Source organism: Grampus griseus (genome assembly GCF_964374135.1).
Source record: "Grampus griseus genome assembly, chromosome: 3".
In the NCBI taxonomy this organism is placed as follows: Eukaryota; Metazoa; Chordata; class Mammalia; order Artiodactyla; family Delphinidae; genus Grampus; species Grampus griseus.
The window spans coordinates 123,126,337-123,152,913 of record NC_139019.1 but is presented as its reverse complement, the minus strand read 5'-3'; the positions used below and the strand labels follow the sequence as shown (position 1 = coordinate 123,152,913).

The window sequence follows — 26,577 nt, the reverse complement described above, 5'->3', positions numbered from 1 at the left end:
CAGCGCTGCGAGGTTAGCGGTGATGCCGGGAGCTAACCCAGATTGCCTTCTAGGGAGACGGTCACTGGGCCGCAAGCTGGGACGTTTGCTGAACCAAAGAGAAGTCCTGGTGGGAAAGGAAGCCAGGGCTCAGCCAGGTTAAAGATCAGGTTTAAGTGATGGCCAATTCTGCTTAGAGATCACACCTGGCGGGGCCGGGGGCGGGGCGGGGCCGGGATGACTTCCTTATGAATTGAGCGTGATTTTCTGCGTTAGAGAGCCCTGCAGTATGCTTTCTTTCCTTTGTTTGCCCAGGTTACCAGATAGCTCAGATTATTTTTATGCTCAAATTGCAGTAGCTTCTTCTAATCTAGGATTTTAATTCTACTCTCCCCTTCCTTGTCATGATGATAATGCTAGCAATTACTGAACATTTACCATGGCCTAGCTGTATCATGAATCTTTAAGAACTATGATATTCATAGAAAATATTCAATTGCTCAATAACCAGTAGCCTTAAAATGGGGAAAAATAAGTGTAGATTTGCATCACTATATTGAAAATTGTAAAGTGAGGGAAATGAGATGACAAAAAAGGAAAGAGACATGTAAAGGGACAGTATCTGTGGGCAAGAAAGAGGAGGAAGAAGTGGGAGAAACAGGAAGATAGGGAGGAAAAGACATAACGGGCCATAGGGGAGGAAGACGAAAAGTGCTAAAAGTTAAGGTGCCGTTGTCAGAGATCACATATCCTAGTTGCCAGAAATTTTTCAGTGTTTTTCCATTTTTTGTTGCTCCCTGGCCACTGTCACCGGTAAACTTTTTTTGGCTCCTTTCTAAAGGACATGAGTGCATATCATATCAGTGTTTCCTTTTAGCTGCGGCCCCAGGCCAGACTATCACCACTGCAAGCTGTGAGACACTGGGCAGGTTGCCTAACCTTTCACAGCCTCAGTCACCTCCTCTGTAAAATGACGTAATAACAGTACCTGCCTCAAGGGTAGCGGTGAGGACAGAATGGAATGATCTGATGAGTATTTCAAACGTTGCTCGTCAAAACGAATGTGAGCAGCTATTTTTCATATCATTCCCGTTGTTCTTTTTATTATCATTGTTATGATGCCGAGGGTCCGATGAAATCCAGTTAAGACCCTGGCTTTTCCTGGCAAAGGCTTGTTTTCAGGATGGTGGGTATGAAAAGCCTGGAATAGCTGTGACAGCCTGGAATGGAAGTTTCTTGGGAGATGAGGAAGGCATTTAATATCTTACACTCTTCAAATTAATCCATTTTCTCTCTTGTCCACACCCCCCTGTCTCTCTCCCTTTTTAATCCCTGGGAACTTATTGCCACCTGCAGGCACCCAAGTGGATGAGGGGGTCCGCTCGGCCAGCAAGCGCATCGTGGCGCCCCCTGGAGGCCGTTCTAACATCACATCCCTGAGTTAAGCGACCCCTCCCCCAAAGAGAGGGGCGGAAGCAAGAAGCGATTCTTTTGAAGCCAAAATGGTACACCAATATTTAAGAAGGAAAGTGAATCCAAACAGTTTCGATCTAAAGAATCAATAAGCCTCAAGCCTTATGTTTCTCCAATGTTAACGCTCGCTTGCCTAGCTTTACGATTATTGCTTTGTTTTCTGTTTATGCATAGCCTTGATTTGTTGGACGCCCCTACCCCCCATTTACATGCATGCAATCAGGCCACTAAGGTAAAAGCATCCGCTATATAGTGTTGAGAGCGTGTGTAGTGCTGCGTCTTATGACAAGGGGACAGACAAAGCTGGGACGTCAGGAAAATGAACAAAAGGGACGCCAGTTATTTGGGGTGAGTGGGTGGTGGGAGCCCAGAGCAAGGCAGAGGGCTCAGAGGGACTGGGGTAGGGTGTGTGCGGGGGAGGCGGGTGGGTGAGCATAAGGGGTCTTGTGTATTGTGTTGATGAAGTAACGTTGATTTCCACGGAAGATGGCCACTCGGGGCAGCTGTCACGCCATCATGGTCCCCTGGGGTCTGCGGAGAAGGCAGGCAGTCTTCGGGTTCTGGACTTTGTCACATCCCCTCCTAGTAGATTTTATCCCTTGGAACATTTTATTAAAACACCAAAACACCAAAACCCAACCATTGCTTCCACCTGCTTGGTCGTGCCAGTGTTTGGTCGGGCCTTTTTCTCACTGTTGCTTTCAAATTCTTCTCTTTCCTGGGCTGGGAAGGAAGAGGGGAGAGAGGAATGGACCTTTCTCTTGCTCTTGCCCTCCCTGCCTCTTTGGTGCTCTTAAGAGGCAGCAGCTGGGAGCACAGCACAGGCCCTGGGGGGAGGGCAGCCACGCTTAAATAGCGCCTCCCTCTAAACACGTGTTGGAGCTCACCTCTCACGGCTCTTTGCAAACCGAGGCAAGCGGGGGCTTCTCGAGTTAGGACTGGAGCTGAGATGGGCTTCTCTTGCCAGGGGTGAGTGATTCTCTTGATCTCCTAAGATCCAGGCACATCCATGATTGAATATGATTTTTTTGTCATTATTAAAAATGTGTTTGCTTAGATGTTCCCTAGCTTTTATTACTAATCAGGAGTCTCAGCTCCTATGGGAGGCCAGCAGGGATGTGGGAAAGCCAGTCTGGGGCAGAAGGTGCATGCTCTGTGGCCGTGCTTCTCTTTGTCAATTCTGAACCATCTCTTTCCCCTTCCGTTAGCATATGCCTTAGGGGAACTTTTTGTTTTAGTACCAGAATCTCCCAGTGAGTGGAAGTGACATGACACGTAAAGGAAATTAGCATAAAGCATTCGTATCCACCTTGTCTGTCAGACATGAATGGCCAATTCCCTATCATGCCACTTCTGAAAATTCAGTTTTGGAGCAAGTTCTGTGAGCCCAATGAGGATCTGTAGAACCAAGAGGCCCATATGCAGGAAAAATAGATTGAACCTGGGATCAGACTTCGGTGCTCAGGGGATTCAGCTGGTAGACCCCGCAACTCTGTGTACTAAATACTTTCATGAAAAGAGCAGGCCTTGAGCGCCTTTCAGGTGCATAGGAGAAGCCATTATCTCTGCAAGTTTTAATAAGGCCAGAGAAAAGGGGACACGTGGCTAAAAAGGAATTTGGAAATAGCCAAGGAAGAGGATTTCCCTAGCAAGCTACTTTCTGTTCTAATCATGAAAAAGATGATTTCCCTTCATAAAAGGAGTCTTGCTGTTTTTAAGGCTTTTTCACGGTGCCTTTATTTTAAGGGAAATATAAGCGAAGGGGAGGATGTAGCTCTTGATTTATAACTCAAAGATTTGGGGGCCTGTGGTACAACAGAACTCAGAATGACAGTTTCGCAAGCAGAGGAGCTAGTCAGAGCTGAAGCATCTGTATATATGCCTCATTGGCTGGGCTGGGCTTTAGGATACGTTGCAGTACCAGCTATCACCACCAGATGGAGGAAAAGACACGTATATGACTCTAGTCTGAGCATCCACTTGTGTGCCCTCTGTTGCTCTTACCCGGCCTGAGTCCAACTCATCCTCCCCATGACCTCTCTGTGCTTTGAAAAATAAATCTTTCATGGCCAAGTTGGTTGCACTTGGGACTTCTGAATGAAACACTCAAGCAGAACTTTATATTCTACACAGGTTTCCTATGCTGTAGGAACAACCCCTCTATGTCTTCACGATGGGCAGCAGGATCTGAGGAAGTCTCCCTGTCTTCATGTACAATTAGTAACTTTCCAAGCATAGAAAGTTCTGAGAATTCCAAGAAAACTCCCACCATATTCTTGACTTTGATTTCTGATGCCTTGTTACTTAAGTTAAAATTTATATTCAAACGTGCCCTGTTCTATGAGACCCGTTCAAGAGCCCTGTCCTGAGGGTTTAGGAAGAGAACATGGCGGTGAGTCACAGCCCTCTCAGAATTCCCTGGCATCTCATCCACGTGTGGGAGGCCATGCCGGGTCTTCCGTCTCCCCCAAGCTTTCTTTTGCTGTCTCATCTCTTGGCCTGGCCCCTCTCAAAGGGGGGGGATGTCAGTCACCTGGGCTTCTCTCTGGGGCGGCCACCATCTTGGGTAGTTGAGAAGGTATTATTAGTAGAACTGTTAAATCAGCTGTCCCACTAGAGATATTTCCTCTAAGTTTTCTAAAGATGGCAGTGTTGTAGTTATCCCGAGAATGGGTTTCTTCTAAGTCCAGCCATCCTATGGCCTTTTTCTTCATGACTTCACGCAGAGTCATGTTCTGCTCCACAGGCCTCAATCCCAAGCCTGCACTCGGCCTCCCCCTGAGAGATCTTCCCAGCAGCTTCCTGCCACAGCTTCTCAGGCCTTCTCCCCTGGAAAACTCCAGCTCGAGTCCCAGTGTACACGTGGGCTGTCCTGAGCAGCCAGCATTCCTTTGAAGTTCCCCTTTGGAAATGGTGTGTGGGTGTTCAGTTGTGTCTGGTGACTATGGACAGACAGTAAATCTCCCTGTGATCTGTGGTAGCTGTGAGGCAGCTCTGGAACGCGAAGAGCTGTTTGCTTTGAACCGTGAAGAAAACTGTGTTTTGAGTTTAGCTGAAATTAAGAAAAAAAAAGTTCATCAAGTGACTGTTAATGTAAACCTGGTTATTAAAATAACTATAAAATCGCAGCTGTGGTTGTGTAGCCTTTTTCTGTGTGTGTCATGCCGGTCGACCTAAAGTGTGACGACTGCACCATAGAACTGACAGGGTTATTAGTAGGAGGGCACATCTGATGTAAACCCTGAGAAAATTTGGGAGTTTTCTGTCCTTTCAGTTGAGCTTGAGGTTTTGTTTTGGCCACAGAGTTAGATGGCCATTATTAAAACTTTGGGGAATAATTTTTTTTAATGTTCATCAAAATTAGCATTAATGTACAAGGCCATTTGGGAAAAATCTAGTTGAGTACAGAACAGATCCTGAAAAGTTTTGTTTGTTTTGGGTTTTTTGTTTGTTTGTTTAGGTCATCCCCTTAAAGCATTTTCTGCTTCTTTCTAAAAACTTGGACTTTGAGAAAATTCAACCAAAGCATGTTTCAAAGTATATTCTTTAGCCGACTGTTCCCAAGGTGTCTAATGAGTGTGGGGAAAGTATTGTTTACTCTAATAATCTGAGAGATTTAAAGTACATATCATCAAGTTAAAAGCTCTGAGAAATTTTATGTCTTTCAAAATGTGTCCACCTTCTATATCATCTTTTACGCTCTGCCAAACCTGTTATACTAAACCCTTTTGGGGAAACACTCCTGGATCCAATTAGAATTTATGCAGGGCATTTTTCATTGCAAATGTTAGACGTGTATAGGCAAAGAAAAAAATTTGGAAAGGGTTTTTTGAAGTCTGGTGTAACTGAAAACTTCAGGGATAGATTTGGGTAGATTGAAGCAGAGCTGGATGGAGAATATTGTTTCTCTCCATCTCTTAGCCCTGCTTGCCTTTAGTGCTTCATTCTTAGGAAAGCTCTTTCCGTGTGGGAGCAAAACTGACCATCAGCGCCACCAAGTTTGCATTTTTTACCTGCTTAAGAGATTTCAGGGGGAGAGAGGTTCTCTCCGTAGTGCCAGCCAAGGAGACGGATTCTGATTGGTCCGGCTTGGTCACGTGTTCACCATTGACCTCGGCACTGTGGCCTGGAGACTGGGACTGATTGGCCACACCTGGTAACACACCCGGCTCCTGAGCCACCTGAACCACGTGGACTGTCCGTAACCCGAAGAAAATCAATTTGTGATCCCAGAAGAGGAGGGCATGGATGCTAGGCAGATAAACACAGCAGGTGGCCACGGCAGCATTCTCAAGCCTGCAGGGCACGACTGTTTTCTCAGCACAGTATCTGTGTGTAGGCTGGGGCAGGTGCGGGAGAGGATCAGGGGATGGTAATTCCTGGTGAATTGCTTTTACGTGTGATGAACGCCCAGGTGAAACCACGTCAGAAGCTACTCTGAGCGTATAAGGAATTATTTCAGTTTGACGTTCAAGGTTTGATGATTAAGAAGCTTTTGCCCGTAGTCGCATTTGGGGGCTTGAACTCAGGACTGGTGAAACACCTCTCCCTGCTCGGGACCATGGCAGCAGCTGAGCTCTGCTTAGGATAAGCTTGGGTGTAAAGGGCAGGGTCAGTGCTTAAAATGATCTCAGCCTGCAGGGCTCTAAAAGGGATGAAGCAGTTTTTTTTGTTTTTGTTTTTGTTTTTTTAAGTTAGTGCAATTCACACATTGACTTTCACACCTCTGGGGACTGGAGGTATTCAGGGTCGAGTCACATCCACCAGGTGGGGAATGAGAACACTGAATAGGAATAACAAGGTCCCTCTGGTTTTGAAGAACTTTGGAATCAACTCCGTTACCATCAAGCTATCACAAGGAGAACACCAACCATGAGCAGGAGATGGGATGAAAGGGCCAAAGCAGCCTGCGGGAATGAGGTTGCATCCTTAAGGCTGGCATTCCTCAGAATGGAAGGTCTAGATCCTGCCCTGGGATCGGTGGACGCTGAGAACAAGACAGCACACTTCACATGACCTGGACAAGAGTACTCTGCATGCAGGACTTCAGAGCCCACAAGACTTACGAGAACCTATCCCGGGAACCAGTTAGCCTGTGGCTGCTAAGCTGTTGTGGGTCTGAGAGGTGATTGGAAGGCCCCTTGATTCTCCCCTGAGGCAGAAGTTGCTTCTGGCTCCAAGAGTTCAGAGCTGTCTGTTAACCTTCCTGTCCCGGGATATGGGCCTTGGATCATCCACCTGCTGCTTGGGTACGTGGAACCGGACAAAGATGTGGAGAGGTAAGAAGGGAGAGTACTGAAAAAAAGAGGTGCAGGGACTCTCCATGGCCTAAAGGTCAAGTGAAATGCAAAATCCAGAATACTGGGCTGGGCCTCCTTATGTGTGGATACTGGAGGAGTCAGGTTTTCGGTTTCTACATCTGTGGAGCAGCTAGATGGTGCTGCATTTCATAGTTACAGCGCCAGAGGGCTAGAACACCATCTCTAACATTCCATAGTTCTAGAACATCATCTCTAACACCAGCTTGTCTCTAGTAAAGGACATTCCTCCCAGCAGGAAATGGAAATAAGACCAGGTGACTTTGACCCTACCCCTAGGGGAAATGATTCCACACACACACACACACACACACACACACACACACACACACACGGCTGACAAAGAAGGAAGTGGCTTATGGTGTACAGAAGACATTTTAATACACACAGGCACACTGACGGTACACATGCTACAGCTCAACAGAAGCACAGATTTCCCATCCAAGGGCTACCTGTTCACAACAGCACAGTTTGTGAACTGTGTTTGGATTTTTCACATCCGTGTTGAATATCAGACACACTGAGACTGTAGGAAACGGTAATCACAGGCACAGTTTCTAGGAAACAGGAATTTGTGTCGACAGAATGCAGGGACAGCTGGATACTGAAACAGTTCACTGCTTTTCATGCCTTTTCATTCAGCCCTTGAAGAATTAAAGCCTTAGCATTACTGTGTCAGCCCAAAGCAGCACCACTGGCCCCTGCTAGCTCTATGACCCACTGCTTCTCCCTAGTTATTTATTCATCAATCCAGTCTGGAAAAGCTATTATGTGATGAAGTCTAGTTTCTTCTGCTTAAAACGTTACTATCAGTAGTAGCATTGTTGGGAAATTATGTGAGATAGTATACATAATCTAGAGCACTTAGAATGGTATATGGTTCAAGCGAAGACTATATATGTTTGCTTTCTTCATGGTATTTTATTGTGTATATGCAATATAATTAATTTAGCTAGTTTCCCCAAAAAAAAAAAAAAACCCTTTACTATCAGAAGCAGCCTAACCACGAATTAATTAAGTGACCCTAATTAATGGAGCAATGCTCTGTGCGGCTTGACATTCGTTCCTGCCCCAGCAATGCCCTCAGCCAAAACCAGTGCTGCCTTTTGGGGTGTGAGCCAGTAGCAGAGCCTCTCCTTCCGTGGAGTCCGGGTCATGGCCAGGGTCACAGGGCTGCCCCACCCATCCACTAGCGGTCCCTGTGGATGCACTGGGGTGGGTGACCCTGCTACAGTGCCAGAGGGTTAGAACCAGGATGCCCCTGGTCTTCCAAACCTGCTCACTTTTCAGATGTTCCACACAGGTAAGGGAGGAAGCTGTGAGGAGAAAAAGATGCCAGAAACGCCGGACAAAAGGAATTAAGAGTCACCCTGTTTTCTAAAATGCTTAGCCCTGAGCCTTCATTGTCACACATCTAGATGAGATATGTTCCACCCTGTAGGGTAGTAAATTTTAGCCCAAGTTATGGAATAAAACCCAAGGATCTGATTTCAACAACTAGCAATCATGGGTAAGGATTTAAGAATTCTTCTATTTTTTGGAAAACATTTTTGTCCTAACACTCAAAATGTCCAGTGGTGGGAGGTGCTTAAAATCAGCCGTTCTGTACCGATGGATGCAATGCTTTTTCTTTTCTAACTTGAAATATTACGTGGTGGGTCTGTAACCTGATGAGGACGGGAAATCCATCTTACCTCTCTAGTCAGTGCATCCATGGTTCTTGACAGCCCGTAAGGGTGCTGTAGGCGTGGAATCAGGTCATTGGAAGTAAAAACTAGGGATTCAACCTACAGAGGTTGTATTGGGTTCCTATCCCATTATAAACTGTATAGATGTGAAATGGCACAAATGATTTAACTCCCATCCCAATGGAGACCCTACCAATCCCATTGCACTTGGGTGTTTCCCAGTCTCATTTGGAATGATATACATAAGGTCAGAGCGAGAGAAAGAATCAGGTAACTGGAGAGATGAGGCGACAGCACATCAAGGCTTGAATTGAAACAAATGAAATAAATTGGTAAACATGCAAATGGCCCTGACACTCCTGGTTTCCAACCAGGAGCAGAATCTGGTCACCTCCTTGTAGCTCTTGTCAACCCATTCCCCCTCCTTGGGAAATTGAGCCAGAGTTTATAGTGTTTGGAGAAAAACATAGCACAGACATATAATATGGGGGAAATGTAGAGAAAAGGAATCAAACAGAACACAAGAGCTGGCTTTTAATTCTTAACAAAAATATGGTTACTCTTCAAGTAGAGAGACACTATTTCACAGCTTTTCAAGGCCAGAAATGTGGGGCCTATTAGCTCAGTGGGGAGAAAACCATCAGTGCTGAATTAAAGTTCAGCACTGGCTTCCTGCCCATGTCTAGTTGTCCCAGTGCGACCTCCCTTCTGGAGAAGTCCTATGTAGCTTGCGGCCGTCTCTGTTACTTCTGCCCATTTCCACCTGTCTGGTCTCCCCTGTTGCCAGCTTACTGCCACCCTGCTAAGGCCCATAGTCTCCCTAAGTAAGGACAAGGTTTAGGTGATCTGAGTGGCCAACAGTTAAAGCAATCCCCCACCAACCCTGTTTATTCTTGAGTCTACCCAGCAGCATCTGTGAGTTGCCAAAAATAGTTCTTCTGCAAAGATCTTCTGGGTATCAGGGGAGTAGAGTTACATCCCAACTTAGGTGAATTAAACTTTGTGTTTGGCAAAGAAATAAATACAATATAAAGAAAAAGTGAAATATCAATACTATTTTAAATAGGGGATTCTGCCCGCCATTCTTGCAGTAAGCACAAGTAAGTATTGCTGTTCCCTTAGTCAGTCTTAGACCTCTCAGATGTGTGGGCATCCCACGGTTCTAAGCGTGTGATTCTAGTTTATAAAGGCATGTATAATCTGTTCAACACTTTAGTGCATCTTTTATTAGCCAAAAGTGAGACCAAAAAAAAAAAAAGAACCAAAAAAGATGACTCGTTTCATTAGTGAAGGGTCTCATAATATTGGGCTTCTCTAAGAAAAGATACTCACCATATGTTGTGTATATTAAAGGAATTTTTCAAGGGTAAATTTTACTATCTTCCAAATTCACCTCACAATCTGACAGACTGTAACTCCCATATAAGATACAACTTCAGGTACTACAAGGTGGAGGTGCTTTCAATGTGACAATGTTCTTTTCTGATGCTCTCCGGACACAGGTCTCTGGTAGTCATAAGAGGACAATTAGCTCTCAAGGAACATGCTTCTAGAAGAAGGCCAGTGGTGTGCTAATATTTCACAACTGGCTTCCTGGCGCCGGGTGGGTGGGGGGGCCGAAAAGGGTGGAAAGCCCTGATTTGTAGCATCTGCCAATTTCCATGATATAAATACTTCCACCATCACCAATTTCAACTCTCAACTTCACATCACTGTACGGGGTGCTGGGACAGATGCGCATAGTGGCTCTTACAATTGATACAAGCTGGTACGGTGTTCTGACTTAAGCACACCACTGGAAGGCCCTCATCAATCTGTGTTACTTATAATCTGGTCCCACTCATTTCTTCCTGAATGAATTCCTTACTCCTATTCAGTCGGATTTGGGGATTCTGACCAATTGATGAAGTTTTCTAACTCTGAAGAGATTCGCTCCATCACCCAGCAATGTCCATTTGTCACAGTGTAATTAGGAGGGGAAAAAATAAATCTGCGTCCAAATATTCCTTTTAAAATAAAAATAGAGGCTGTTTAGAATAACAGAATGGAGAACGGTGGCAGTAAAAAGGCAGCATAGGGCTCATCTAGTATTACGTTCTCGTTTTTAGATGAAAAAACTGAAGCAGAGAAAGGGGGTAAGTAACTTGCTCAAGGTCGCGCGGTGGTGAATCTAGTTCCCGGGAGCCTGGGGACTCTTCCCTGGGTCATGCTGCCTCCCTCCAAAGGTATTCAGTCATATTTTCTAAGGTGTGTGAGGTGTGGAGAGGTGAGAATTTCTGTCAGCTCTTCCTGACGTGGAAATGTCCCAAGAAGACGTTGAGGACTTCACGGGTTATTCCGGCCATCCTTTTCTTGTGGGTCTTTGGTTTGTTCCAAGGCTTGATTGGCTTGTCTTTTATTAAAGTCCTTTTTGACTCTTAAAAGGAAAAAAATAAAGTGGGTTTATTCATTGAAGTGAAAAAGAAAAGATTTAAGCTTTTGAAATGCTAGCATTAAGCCCAACAATTTATAAAGAGGCGTGAGCCAGGGTAACTCTTACAAACATCACTGATTTTAAGTGTTGAAGTCCCCATTCTTCTGCCCTTCCCATCAACAGAAACCTGATACTAAGCTAATTTACCTATTACAATTTTTGAAATCTCTTACAAGAAAAAAAAGTTTCTGTATTTTCCAGATTTTCTATCATGGATATGCATCATTTTTGTAATCAGAAAGGAAAAAATGTTTAAAACTATATTAAGTCTTTGCAAGTTGAATCTGACTGAAACACTCCATCATTCGCTGAGCTGCTGTTCTTCCAGGGGTTACTTACTTCTCTCGGTTGAAAATTATGAACTCCTTTTGGACAGATTCAAGGTGCTCCTGAAGAAGGCACATCTTCCGGGTGAATGTTGGAAAAAAAATAGAGGTATAGTTAGCAGACCAATGAAGACCCTCAAGTAGCCAGTAACCTACTGAGTGTCTGTTAACTGAGTGGCCCAAATCGAGGAGGACCAGTGTGTCCTCAAAATAGATGCTATCTGAGAGTTTGTAGCAGGAGTGAGACAACAGTGAGATTAATAGAGGAGCATATAGGAAAGAAACAGGGAAAAATACATGAACTCTCTGCTCCCCACGATGAGGCAGCAAAGAAGACCTGGGTTATGGTTTATGAGCTGGATGTCTTTCAGCCATTTAGCCCAAGAAACCACGGCTTCAAGGCAGATGGGCACAAGGGTTTATTAAGCTGGTCACCTATTTGCTTCTCATCTCCTGGCCCTCATGTAAAAGTTTTGGAGGTTCTGAAACCAAGTCCCCCTAAAACTGAGTTCCCCTGCCAAGTTTATGATTAATTTCTCTGTCCAAAACTTTATTCCCTTTTCTGTCCTGCCCCGTCCCCCTCAGGATTCAAAGAGAAGGGGAGACTGAAACTGAGCAGGACCCTGTGGGGCCTTCCCAGGTACAAAAGTCCCTCTGTGCCCCCGTTTTTCTTTGTAGAGAAAAAAGACTTTAGTCTCCTAGGCCTTTCCCAAGTTCCAAAGAGCACTGAAGCAGTTAATTATTAGGACAATAGAATCACAGGACTCCCATTTCCTCCTGAAGGGAACTGGATAACCATCTGATGCATATCTTTGAGTTGTTCTGTAGAAACTCGGACCCTCCAGCCAAGTGGGGGGATGGTGACTAAATGCTGACCAGAGCACGTAGGCCCCAGGCTGGTTGGAACCAGAGGGTTGAGATTCCCAAAACATCACCCCGTTCCCTCGCCACCAACCAATCAGAAGAAGGTCCATGAGCTGAACACGCATCCTAGGACCCTCTCTCCTAACACTGTCTTTAAAAAACCCTTGTCTGAAAGCCATTGGGGAGTTTGGGTCTTTTGAGCCTATCCCCTCCTCCCCTTTCACCTTGCTTGACCCCTGCAATAAACCTTTCTCTGCTCTAAACTCAAACATTTCGGTTTGTTTGACCTCACTGTGTGTCAGGCACACAAACTTGGGTTCAACAACAGTTCTGCCTGGATTTAACGAGTAGCCTAGAAACATGTCTTCACGCTGAATTCGGATTGACTGTTCCCCTCAGCTGCACTGGGGCTGATTGTACTTCAGTTGTGGTGAGCAGCCTTCTTCAGTTGTGACTTTCTCACAGATTTGCAGAGTATTTGCTTTGCTGCTTCACTGTCTGGCTGTCAGTATCTCTAGATGACGTTTCCAACATAATCAGAAAATGTAACCTCAGAGAAATGACCATCATCAGGCCCAGTATAGTATCAGCCCCAGATCAAACGTTTTAAAAGTCTGTAACAAAATACTTCCAAATGACTTCTGATGACGAATATTCTTCTTGAAGGAAAAAGTATCATTCATTCATTTTGTTTTTAAATCTAGGAATTAGAAAATACTAAGTCTTCAAGTACCAGAGAGTTTTTTTTTTTTTTTTTTTTTTTACCTTTCCTGAACAAATAAGTGTTGGGAGAGTAAACTATAAAAAGGAGAGGACATTTTCAGAAAAGGGGTGGGGGGAAGCAAAACAAAGGAGAGAAAAGAGATTCTGCTACACCTCACTCTTATCCTCAAGTTGGGGTACCTGTAACCCTGGGGGTTTCCAGTATCAGTAATAGGGGACATGAAGCTATGGGATAAGCATGATCTGATAGAGCTCCTGGGGGCAGCAGATTTACCCCAAGATTGTAGAACAAATATTTTTAACATTTAAGTATTACATAAAAATATATAAATATATAAAATATTACATAATGTCTTAACACATTTATATAATACTTTATAGAAACATGTTTATGTTTTATATATGTTTGTATTTTATACATATACATGTTTCTATATTTATGTACATATTTATGTATTTATATATATTATAGACATAAAAATATATGTATAATATAAACATAAATACATAAACATACAAAATGTTATATAAAGTTTAACATGAAGATATTTAAAATATTAACATTTTAAAATATTTTAACATTAAAAATCAAGATTATAGTCACTAAAATGCAGAAATTCACTCAAGTTCTTTTCTCTGTCATATAACTCTGTTTTATTTAAACAAAGATGTAAAGTGCACACTCAGATGAGTTTGTGATACGGCACTGCAGACCCTATGAGTCCCACCCTGGCCCTAAGGGCTCATGTGCCACATGTTCTTTTTCCTCTGCTTTAGTTGGAAAAGTTTAACAAGTGCAGCTACATGGACAAGTCAACAGCAGTAGTCAGAGTATGAGGGAGAGGAGTGGGGAGCAAACAGAATGGAGGAACGAATGAGTCTTATGTGGTTGAAAAGAGAACTACTGATTAAAAAAATGTTAGAATGTGCTTCTCAGGGATGACAGAGCAAACAGAGATTAGACTGGTGTAAGTAGAGATGGCATCAGAAATATCTGAAGGGTTTAGAGCAGGTGGAAATCTCAGGAGGCAGAAAAAGAGGACTTAGGTCATTTGCTTCCATAGCAGGCAGACTGGGTGTGTGTCAGTCTTTTTGGTTCTCTACTTTAAAGGGGCTGATGAGCAGAGAGGGTCAGTGGAGAACATCCTGGATGCAAAGAAACAACAGAGGCATCTACTGTGAGCATGAACCAGAGTCATGGAAAAGAACGGAGTTAGAAGTCAGGAAGTCGAGTGGAAAAGTAAAACATAAAAAATGGCTAACTTTTTTTTTTTTTTTTAGGGTTAGCTCTTTAATTTTTTTTTGTTTCTGTTTTTAAATTTTTATTTTATACTGGACTATAGTTGATTTACAACGTTACTAACGTTGTGTTAGTTTCGGGTGTAAAGCAAAGTGATTCAGTTATACATATAGCTATTCTTTTTCAAATTTCTTTTCCCATTTAGGTTATTACAGAATATTGAGCAGAGTTCACTGTGTTATACAGTAGGTCCTTATTAGTTATCTATTTTAGATATAGTAGTGTGTACATGTCAATCCCAAACTCCCAATCCATCCCTCCCCCACTCCGTCTCCCCCTTAGCAGCCACAGGTCTGTTCTCTGTGAGTCTGTTTCTGTTTTGTAGGTAAGTTCATTTGTGTCATATTTTAGATTCCACATATAAGTGATATTCTATGATGTGTATCTTTCTTTCTGGCTTACTTTACTTAGTATGATAATCTCTAGGTCCATCCATGTTGCTGCAGATGGCATTATTTCATTCTTTTTTATGGCTGAGTAATATTCCATTGTGTATATGTACCACATCTTCTTTAACAACGGCTAGCATTTTGGCAGACATGTACTAATTGACTCAGAACAGTCTATGAAGTAGGTAGCAATACTAACTCCATTTTATAAATGAGGAAACAGAGACACGGGGGAAAGGAAAACTTTAGTGCTTTTACTTTATTTAATCACAGCCTGCATTCTACAGCTGTAGATGGTAACAGTCACTGCATACCTGAATCACCTGAAGAACTTAAAAAATCCTGATGCCCAGGCCACACCCCCAGATTCAGCTGAATGAATAAACAAGCATGATGATGATGTAAGGAGCTGCTAAGATTGACTCTCACATTTTAAAATTCTTGAATAGAGATAAAGTGCTACTTTGAGATGCACCATCTTTCTGCTTCTTCTTTGAGGGAAGGCTACTCTTTGTTTTGAAACAAAATCCTTTTTATTTTTAAATGGAGGCTATAAGATTAGGAGAAACTAGAGCAAAATGATGGCAGAGGCAGCTCCAAACCCCCAACCCTCAACAGAGACATCAGAAAAACAAACAGAAACTGTTGGGGCCAACACTGTCAGAACTCTGGAAAGCAAGCAAAGGTTTCTAGCAACCAGACAAACACTGAATCAGGAAAAAAGCAACTTAAAAATGGTCCTGGTGTTTAAGGAAATCTCTATCAAAATATTATCTGAACACAAGCTAACATAACAAGAGACAGCAGTGGTGATGCATGACAAGGAATAGTCTTTTTGCAGAATAGTTTGTAAAAGTCACTCAAAAATGCAAGTACAGCCTTCAACGATCAAAAAACAGCAAACCCTAGAGAAGGAAGGGGAGAATCTGATTTCTGGAGTTACTGGATTGTAATAGTCAACTAGCAAGTTTTCAACAAAAATACCACAAGGTGTACAAAGAAACAAGAAAGTATGGCCCATTCAAAGAAACCAAATAAACTGACATAAATCATCCCTGAGGAAGCCCAGACATTGGACTTACTAGACAGAGACCCTAAAACAACCATTTTAGGTATACTCAAATAGTCAAAGGAAACCATTGAAGGAAACCATATGTTAGGCCACAAAACAGGTCTCAATAGATTTAAAAAGATTAAAATCATACAAAATATTTTCTCTGACCACAATGAAGCTAGAAATCAAAAACAGAAGAAAAACTGGAAAATTCACAAACGTGGAAATTAAACAACACATTCTTAAGCAACCGATGTGTCAAAAAATGAATCACAAGAAGAATTAGGAAATATTTTGAGGTGAATGAAAACAAAAATACAACATGCCAAAACTTAAGAGATGCAGAGAAAGGCAGTGCTCAGAGGGAACTTTATAGCTGTAGATATCTACATTAAGAAAGCAGAAATATCTTAAGGTCAAGAATGGCATAGTTGGCATAGGCTCCTCTGTTAACAGACCCCCCAACAAGGGTTGGGGCGGGGGAAGTAGACAGATCATATAGAGCATGGAAGGCATGGCAAAAGTTACTCACAGATTGCTGTCATCTCTAAAACTTTAGAAAACTTGTAATTAAGATGATGTCCTGTACTTGGCTACATTTGGGGGTCTGTTAACAGAGGAGCCTGCATAGGCAAGCTTTCTAGGTGCAAAGGAAGGAGCTGGCCTGGAGAAGCTGGTTGGTTATGATATGAAGAACAGATCATTAGGAGGAAGATGGGTGAAGTAAAAAGCAAGAAGCAAGATGGGTTTGTGGCATAGCTAAGCATTCCTTGGAGGGCCCTAGAAAACACTTAAGGATGGGAATCTGGTAAGAGGCCAGTTCTGTGGACAAACAGGATGTGGACTTTGGTTAACTGACCGTTAAAGGGTATAGTAGCCCCTGAGGACTAGAGAAATTAGGGACATTGAGGATACTTATTTGTTTGAAGAGCTATTTTCACCACAAGACTATGCAATCTTTGAGAACAGAGATGTCAGTGAATGCAGGAATAATATCTCATCTATATCTCTCTCCAGTGTTGAGCACAGAATGTGGCAGATAATAGGGATTCAATAAAAATAGCCTAAACAATTGGATGGGGGGAGGGATGGAGGGGTGGAGAGATGGAGGAATGGAGGGATGGAGAGATGCAGGGATGGAAGAATGGAGGGATGGAGAGATGCAGGGATGGAAGAATGCACGACCATTAGTTGAGTGGGTAGGGTGACGGGTGGATGAATGGATGGCCATTAGAGGCAAAATGAATGTTTGTTACTTTACCATCATGATAATATGCAGAACCACATGTATAAAATCCTACTGAGTCCCTGCAGGTTACCGTATTGAAATCTGACCTCGAACTCTGACAGAGGATAATGCAGTTAGTTACAAAATTAATTTGACTCAGCCTGAATTCCAGCAATAGTGCTCACCCGTATAAGAGTTCTATCTTTTCTGTGAATAGATACTCCTTACTTCCGCTAGCCCTGATATCACAAGATTCTGCGTCCGGCAAAGAACAGACACCCCCGTCTAGGGTCTGCTGCTCCCAGTGAGTCCTTGGAGTGTGGCCCAAAACAGCCACCATGTGTGTACTTTAGAACCAGCCCATTTCCATCATTTTAGGGATGGTCACCTGACCTAGGCTTGGCCAATTCAATCTTCTCCCAGGAGATGGCAAAGTTTGAATTGAGAGCTGGGAGAGGGCAGTAAGGGAATCAAGTTAATGGCAGAAACCTAGGGAGGAAGTCCACCTGTGAAATGTTGCTGGGGACCCCCCCCCCAGAGCTGCCCTTTCAGAAGCTGGGGTGTTCAGCTGCGCCTCACATTCATGAAGCAGCCAGTTCTCGTGGGATGGCCGCCCACCAGAAGCTCTCCCACGAATTGCAGCTGCCACGAAGATTCCCACGACCCTGGGTCTGAGGGGACTGCTTACCTGGGAGGAATCACATTTCCTCATTTCCTTCTCCTTCTTGGCCAGGCGCTTCTTTTTCTTGTGAAGAGGCTTGGACTCCAGAATCATTTCTTCGAGCTCAAAGGTGGGGTCGCAATTCAGCCTGCCTTTCTGCAAGGAAGACAGGTTGACTCACTCCTTAGATACCTGTATCTTTCTAAAACTAGACCCAACCGGATAAGGGGAATAACACTCCCTCCTGCAGGAGCAGTCCAAGAATAACCAGCTCGGAGTCCCACTTGAAGTTTGAAATAATTTATTGCCAACCTTGCTTTTCATGTTCTTTGATTTTGTATATTTTTCTAAACTCCCAAGGAGCCTTCCATGAGTTAGAAAGGAAATCCTATTATAATTATTTTTCTAAAGTTTGCCTTTGGGGCTGTTTCTTGAAGTGGGTTCAAGGGTAGATCAGAATCACCTGAGTTGATTCCCAGTTTCCCCAACCAGACCTGGAGAATTAATGTTTCTGAACACGAGGGCCAGGAAATTGCATGTTTAACGAGCTGCCCAGATGATTCAGATTCACAATTAAGTCAGAGAAGTCTAGGTAGAAGGTCTCTCGAGGCAGCGCTCATTGCAGGGTGCGTGGCAGAGCAGAAACGACAGGAAAGGTGCCTAGATCTCCACGGCGTCACGCATCACCCACGGTGCAAGCGGCCCCTGCTGGACCCTGGAGGGTGGCCAGGTAGGACCCCACCCCCCTGCTGCTCCATGAGCTTGTTATTCTGCCAATCTGCCGACAACTGAATGTGTAAAATCAGGCTGTGGGGAGAGAGGGGAGTCAGAGCGCTCACTTGGTCCCTTGGCCGGAGCTCCTGGGTCTGGCTTTTACCAGCCGACTGCGGGAGGCCACAGATACCTTGGCCGGGTATAGACGGTGGGAATTATTTCGCTTTGGCTATTAGTCATTGTGAATATTGGTCCAGCATAGAACTACCAGAGGAAGAGGGGTGCATGGTAAAGATAAATACCCCACCCCATCCCCAGCAGCTGTCAGTCCTTTGACTCAGAACTCCTTGGATACAAATTTCTATATCTTTGGAATCAGAGAAAACTTTTTTTTTAATTGGCAGATTCCCAGAAATGACTGTTTGTAGGATTAGGACTTCTTTCCATTAAAAGTAAGCCACAGGGGCTTCCCTGGTGGCGCAGTGGTTGAGAGTCCGCCTGCCGATGCAGGGGACACGGGTTCGTGCCTTGGTCTGGGAGGATCCCACATGCCGCGGAGCGGCTGGGCCCGTGAGCCCTGGCCGCTGAACCTGCGCGTCCGGAGTCTGTGCCCCGCAACGGGAGAGGCCACAACAGTGAGAGGCCCACGTACCGCAAAAAAAGAAAAAGAAAAAAAAAAGTAAGCCACAAAACATGGTTAGGAGCTGGAACTCCCAACATAGATCTAGATTAGAATCCCAACCCAGCTGTGTGACTTTGGTGGCCCATCTACCCTGTGTGTGCCTCAGTTTTCTCACCTGTAAAATAGAAATCTGGGCTGTCTTACAACATTGGCGCGTTATCTAATGAGACCATGTGCATATCTGGCACACAGAGTTAATGTGCATTGAATGAGAGTTACTATGGGTTTGTTAAGATTGACTCACGTTAGGAATAAATCCTGGAATGAGCCTCTTCTGCAAAACTGCGTCCCAGTTCATATCATTCATATATGGGAAGTTTTGAACATCAGACAAATGGGAAAATCGTTGGTCTGGATTCGGTTCCAGTAGCTGCCAATGGAATACAAACACCAAGATCATGAGGAAGGTCAAAACTTGGAGTGCAAAAAAGCATACAGATTCCCTATGAATATTTCCAAGTATAGGATTGAAGGAAACAAGTAGTGTTCTCCCTTCTTAGCCCCATAAACAAATAATATAGATGAGTGGTCAGAATGAATTGTAAGTTGGTTTTTTAGTAAGTTGCAATGTGGTGAGTGAAAATAGCTTGTCCTACTGAGTCAAACTTATGTGTGATTACTGATTCCCCAACTTAGTAATGATGGGCAAGTTTGTTCTCTAAACCTCAGTTTACCCATCTGTAAAAAAGGGATAGTAAGCTATTTCATAAGGTTTAGCTACGATTAAATCAAGCCATGTATATAAAGTGACCAAGAGAAGGTCTGTTCTTCTTACGTGGAAAATGTACATTGGTTTTAACAAATGAAATTTATTTCACACTAGAAAATTTAGCAGTTTTTACCACTAATCAAAATATACTGGGGTGACACAGATAAGATGTAACTAAGGTTGCTGTGATAGTTCTGGGTTTTATGAACTGGGATTAAAGAATTTTTCCCCTTTAACCACTCCAGAGCCAACATCACTTCAGTCCTGTGGCTCAAATGGAAAATAGCAGTTCCACTTGAGAATAGGCCTGGAGGTGACAGCTATGGGTCACCAGTGTGCACTTTTGGGATAATAGCGCTGTCTTGGAACTAAGGAAAATTTGCTTATGGAAAATGACCCCCGCCCCCATTCTTTATCTTTGACATCACCAACGGCAATATCCCTATTCCAAAACAGAACACTGGACCCATAGACAAGAGACATAGGTTTTGAATTCTTAGCCCCCAAAGCTCTTTTCCTTGACCAGTTACAACCTGGGCAATTTTCTCTCTTCAGAAAAAAGCCAAGCTCATCCTCTTAGGCTCCTCATTCTTTCTTTCACGTAATTATTCACTACACATGACTGAGCTCTCACTACAGCTGTCCTTAATCTTTCTGGTGAACACAGGCACCTTGAAAAGCTGAGGAAAACTGTGGACCTCATTAATTTAAATACCAAAGTCTACCACCTGTCATACTCTGTGTTAAGTGCTGAGGACACCATGAACAAGTCAGACGTGGTCCTTCCCTCATGCAGCTTAAAGAACAATGGTCAATAACCCAAGAGTCACACACATGCAATGTATAATTTAAAAGTGTGAAAAATATGATGAAGGAAAGTTCGTGCTGTGTGATCTGAAAACAGAGGGAGGCTCCCAGAGGAAGTGATACGTGAGCTGAGATCTAAAGCTGTGTTTCTCAAACTATGCAGCAGGGCCAGTTATTTCTCTTTGTTTGTTTGGTTTAATTTCCAACCCACTGAAGTCAATGTGTTACTGTGCATGGCTGGTGTAGAACACCACACTGTGTGCAACTTGTGATTTGAGTTCAACATCACTGCATAGGCTTGGACCCTATCCAGTGAGATGAGTCCATTGACCATGTGCTTTGAGGTATCAGAGGTATCAAGTTGCTATAAAAGTTTCAAAATACTTCTCTCAATTTCTACACATGTTATGGACCTGTCGGAAGTAATTCGTGGACTTGAACCAGTCAGTGAATCGCATTAGTAGTACTGACCTAAAGGAGGGAGCTGGAAGAGCTGGGGATGGGAGCAATGTTCTAGGCAGTGAGACTAGCATGTGCAAAGGCCCTGTGGTTAGAGAATGATATATGAGGGTGAGGAGGGGGAGGGCAAAGAGGAGAGAAAAGCAGCTCAGAGCAGTTTGTAGTCAAAAGGGGGACAACAGTCCAAAATAAGACTTGAGGGGTAGTTAGAACCTTTATACCATATAAATAATTTTGATCTTTATTCTAAGAACAATGGGAAGGCAGTAAACTTTGCATTGAACAGATCCCTATGGGGCACAGCAGAGAAGAGAATGGAGTGTATAAAAGTGTACAGGGGCAAACCAGTGAAAAGGCAAGACTTGATGGCAGTAGGACTAGGAAGATAGATGGAGAGAAGTGACAGATCCAGAAGACATTTAAAAGGTCAAATATGAACATGGTGATGAACTGGGTATGCGGATGATGAATGATTTCTGGTTCTGGCTTATATTAGTGGGTGGACGGAGACGCCAGAGCAGGAACGCTGGAGAAAGTCCAGGAAATAATGAGTTCAAGAATTCCATTTGGCACATGGAGTTTGAGATGTCTTTGGGACATTTAAGAGGACGTGTGTGTCGCCTTATTAATGAAGCCATGTATTTGAAAGCTCTTAGCTGCAAAACCCACTCTGGAAATGTATTTATTGTGACTGCCTCCAATATTGTAACTTAACTTTTAACTTCAAACCAGAGCATGTGCTTCATTTTTATCACTTCCTTTTGTCATGCATTTGTCCTTCTTACCTTTTTAAGAAGTGACACCATTTCCTGTGACCAGGCAGAAGGGTAAGTCACAAGCGCCGTCTCAAACATGTGTGCAATTTCCTTGCTGGAAGTACTGGAGCGAATATGATACGGTCTCTTAAGGGAGAGAAGTAAGTCTTCATTTTTAAAGGGTAAAAGAAAAAATGTTCCTTTGCAAATGCTTCCAAGCTAAATTTTCAACTAGTAAAACCTAAATAGCATTTTCTAATCCCCTCCAGCCAATTGTTGTGTTGCCACATGCATATGTGGTCCACGGTTGCCAGATTTCCTACTTTTAAAAAAGCGTACCAGAAATCTATACATCCTTGTGAAATCTTGGAATTTTTAAAAGTTGGTAAGCCTCTGGGTCAAAGGAAACATTTCTGTGGGCTAAATCCACGCCTGAGATGTCAGTTTGGAACAGTTTTGTAAGGTTAACTAATGTAAGTATTTACCTAAAACACTGGACAAGCGCTCAGTAAATGGAAATTTTAAAAATTGTTATTTAAGTGTTGATTATAAAGAGATTCAGGGTTTTGCCATATACACACACCTCTTTTTACTTCTTCGAATCATAATGACTAAGCTCAGGTTAGAAGGTTACCCAGAAGACTTCAACCCCAGTCCCAAATGCTATGAGCTGCTAGTACTACGGAGTGGGGTGGAGAATTTTGTGATGAGGCAAAAGTATTCTTACCTCTGAGAGAACCAGATTCTTCTATAGTCCTAACTTGGGGGAAAAAGAAATTAAACAAAACGGTGGCTTTGTTATAATTTTCACAGATATCCACTAGAGGGCAGCCTTTACCTACATTGATTTCTCTGTTTCATAAAGGATTCACCCTGGGATTGTCTCTCTTTATGTGAAGTGAGCTACTTAAAGCTGGAGATTTTACCATCTTCACATTTTTGCCCATGGGACCTAGCACCTAGTGAGTGCTCATTACATGTTTGTTGAATGAACACAATTTTCATATTAGATTAACCAACAATAGGACAGTGAATATGGATATGTACATTTATCAAGTGCCTGACTCTTTCGAGATAATAGATGACTGTGGACCGATTTCTCCCAACTAAATTGGGAGAAATGGAGGAGTTTAATTTTTTCCTTGTTGTAAATCATTATTAAAAGGTAACATAATGTAATTAAGTGTTGGAGCTCTGAAGGCAAAAGGATTTGAGTGCTAAACTGGGTCAGTCAATTTGAGTTTCAATTCCTTCATCTGTAAGATGAAGTTACTTCTGTAAAATGAACCACCTTAGGGGAGTGTTGGGAAAATTAAATGACATAGTACATGTAAAGTTCTCAATAGAGTGGCTAATATATATTAGACATAATACAGGAGAGAGATGATTATTGACATAAAGGTAAAAAGGATGGTGGCTATAAATGTAAATAATGAACAGCAAGATGAGTTATCAACAAAGGTGATGTGAAGGAAGGCTTAAGTCTATGCATGGCATGTCAACCGCAGTTACCCAGGGAACCAGGACGTGCTAGGGGTTGACTCCCTAAAAGGGAGATTGACCAAACTTTATTTTTTTAATGCAAGGTTTAAAAACCCCTGCCGCATATTTTCTTCCCTCAAGACTGAATAAAGGACCATAGTTAATTCATTTGTCTGAGTAATGATACAGTGGAAATAACCCTTGTAACTCAATATCAGAAAAAGAGTGCCGGGTACCTTATCAGCGTCGTCAATGTTTATTGACTGTTTGCAAGCCAAGGGCACTGTGGGTCACTACATGTGATTCACTGCATGTTTACCATTAAGAGCTGGGGCAGGTTGGCACACCAAGTTTCCCGGGTTATATGTATGTGCACATATATTTTTTCTTTTTTCTAATTTTCTTTAATTCATTGATGTCTCGAAACCTGCTTTTGAGACATCTAAAAACACAAAATGCTTTGATAAACTAATAAGGGAACTAACAGATGCCACAAGCAAATGGCTTAAGTATGTTGTGGTTTTTTTCATTTACTTTAGGCCATATGACTGAATATAATATACATATATTTAAATCCTCATGCTCTGTCGACTTGTTCAAAATAGTCAAATTACCTTTGTCTTATACAGTAATGTATGTTTCTAGTTCCAATCTTTAAAATCCACATTAAGCCATCAACAACCAGAGCTTTATATTTATTCATTTACCAAATATTGATTGAACGCCTACCATGTCCTGCACCTCTGCTGGGCCCTGGGGATACAATGAAGACAGGACAGATGGGATTTCTACAGTGGTAGAGCCTACAGTCTACTCAGCAAAACCATAAATAATAAGAGAGACTGTACACACACACACACACACACACACACATCAATGGAATACATGCTATAAAGAAAAATTACAGTGTGCACTGACAGGATATAGCAGACAGTTTTAGGGCAGCATATAAATTAAGAATGAGAATATAAAAAATAACCAAGGTGGAAAAGGTAAAACGTTAGATGGGACAAAGGTGTTGTGATTATAGTCTTATTTCAGGAGTACAAAAGCAAAAGAGCTACAGCCAAGGATGTACAATTAGTGCAAAACGACGTACTTCCCTATCATAAGCTAATACTATGGACAATACAAAATTAGAGAAGACGTGGACCTTGCCTTTACAATGGCAGTGCAAGCGGGGACACAGAGAGGTGACAAAGCAGCTTAAGGGCTATGGGACCATGGTCAGGACAAGATCAGACACCACAGGGAAGTTTCAGGCACATTTCCCTTTGAAGCATATATTTTTCTGTCAATCACAATTTGTAAATGTGGAGGAAATGATCGTTTAGCACCCTTCCTCTGTGGTTTAGTTGTGTTGCCAGTTGTAATTAAATGTTGGTATTTCATTTCTTCAGATTAGCTATATTTTGAAACATAATTACATGCAGGCTCCTTGGTGATTCTTTGTGAGAATGTGTCAGAATCGTTTTGTAGTGACTTGTTCCTCTGTACTTTCAACAAGCATTTGTTATGTACCTGTTGAAAGCTAAATATTGTGGATAATACTAAACTGTATAAAACACTGGCTCCACCTTTAATAAATTTACAGTCTGATGATATAGAAGAGATTAAAACCATAAAAATAGGTATATCTGGGGCTTCCCTGGTGGCGCAGTGGTTGGGAGTCCGCCTGCCGATGCAGGGGACACGGGTTCGTGCCCCGGTCCGGGAGGATCCCACATGCCGCGGAGCGGCTGGGCCCGTGAGCCATGGCCGCTGAGCCTGCGCGTCCGGAGCCTGTGCTCCGCAACGGGAGAGGCCACAGCAGTGAGAGGCCCGCGTACCGCAAAAAAAAAAAAAAAGATATATCTGGAAAAATTTACAAGGGTGATACATTTGCGAAATAGATTTAATCCTAAAATGTAAAATAGATTTACGTGTTCTGATGTAGAAAGTTCTACATTTTATTTTAAGTGGAAAAAAAAAGTCTCAACAGGTTAAAGCATAATTCTCTTTTTACTGAAACAACAGTAACTATGTATATGCGCATGTATGTGAAAACGTTATCCTTATAAAATCAGAAAAGGTTTGGAAGTAAATACAAGCTGTTAATTCTAGAAGGTGAGATTGGAAGGTCAAATGAGTTTTTAATTTCTTAACTGAGAATTTTCTAAGTCTGTCCTTTCTTAGAAATGATCAATATACATGAGATATAAGGATTCTGTTCTACAATTAAGACACATCCTTAACTTTACTCAAACTTAATTTAGCAATTTCCAAACTTATTCAAAGAGTAACTTTTTTTAAAAAAAGACCAGGGCTTATCTTAGGAAATAACCTTTATAGGCAAAGGAACAAGAGGAAAAGAGCTCCAAGGGATGCCTCGAGACAGGAGGGAGTCCAAAGAGGTTGAAGTGAGTTTGTGAAGAGTCAAGGTCATTCAAATTGAAGCAAAATCTGAAAAGTTAACATGATTCTAACGGGCAAAGAATGCCAAGCTAAGGTGTCTGAAGAGTGTCGGGGAGAAGAGGGGTGGGTAAGGCAGGTGAAGGGTGTGTGTGTGTGTGTGTGTGTGTGTGTGTGTGTGTGTGAATATACGAGGCATTAGGGAGTAACAGCATTTTTTTTAACATGAAGTTATATCTGTGCTTTACAAAAAAGAATCTGCATTCCCATGTTCATTGCAGCATTATTCACAATAGCCAAGGCACAGAAACAGCATGAATATCCATCAACAGATGAACGAATAAAGACGTGTGTGTACATGATATACATATATATATTATATACCCACATATATACATATATTTATAATATATACTTATATATGGTATTATATATTTACACATCATATCATTATATATGGATAAATTATAAATGAATAATGGAATATTATACATAACATATATAATACATATCCATATACAATATATATAAATGGAATATTATTCAGCCATAAAAAAGGAAATCCTGCCTTTGCAGCGACATGGACAGACCTTGAGTCCAATACACAAACTGAAACAAGTCAGACAGAGAAGCCAAATAACTGCATCGTATCACTTACACGTGGAATCTTAAAAAAAAAAAATTCAAACACATAGAAACAGAGAGTAGAATAGTTGCCAGAGGTTGAGGGTGGGGAAAATAGGGAGAGGTTGGTAAAAGGGTACACACTTTCAGTTGTGAGCCGAATGAGATCTGAGGATCTAAGTATAACATAGTCACTATAGCTGATAACCCTGAATTTATATACGTAGATATGAATTCAGCAACCTCACAGTAACTACGCTTCACCTTTGCTAAGCAGAAAACGAAAAGAAAAATGAATCTGACAGTGTTAATACATTGTCAGTTACATCAAATCACAGGGAACTACCACGAGGTACAATAATATGGGAGGGAGAAAAAAAATCTTTTCTTAGCAAAATTCTTCCTAGGCATTTACTTAGTTTAAGAAATGTTTCTTCTAAAAGGAAACTACTCTAATTTGCCGCTGACCCCAGAACTC

At 42.4% G+C, this 26,577-nt stretch overlaps 2 protein-coding genes across 3 annotated transcripts in view; one reads left to right on the top strand and one right to left on the bottom strand.

Annotated features, from left to right (window-relative positions):
* Positions 1–4,573, top strand: part of DPYSL3 (dihydropyrimidinase like 3) — a 66,858-nt gene extending 62,285 nt beyond the window's left edge. For both annotated transcript variants that reach the window (XM_082651212.1, XM_082651213.1), the window contains one exon: positions 1,336–4,573. In XM_082651212.1, coding sequence (XP_082507338.1) covers positions 1,336–1,424 — 89 coding nt within the window. In that variant the 3' untranslated portion in view covers positions 1,425–4,573. The remainder of the gene's footprint in view (positions 1–1,335) is intronic.
* Positions 4,574–11,266: 6,693 nt separating this feature from the next.
* STK32A (serine/threonine kinase 32A) overlaps positions 11,267–26,577 on the bottom strand; it is a gene marked incomplete at both ends in the record, with an annotated part of 115,140 nt that continues 99,829 nt past the window's right edge. The window contains 4 exons of the mRNA XM_082652501.1: positions 11,267–11,335; positions 17,504–17,632; positions 19,117–19,242; positions 21,633–21,749. Coding sequence (XP_082508627.1) covers positions 11,267–11,335; positions 17,504–17,632; positions 19,117–19,242; positions 21,633–21,749 — 441 coding nt within the window. The remainder of the gene's footprint in view (positions 11,336–17,503; positions 17,633–19,116; positions 19,243–21,632; positions 21,750–26,577) is intronic.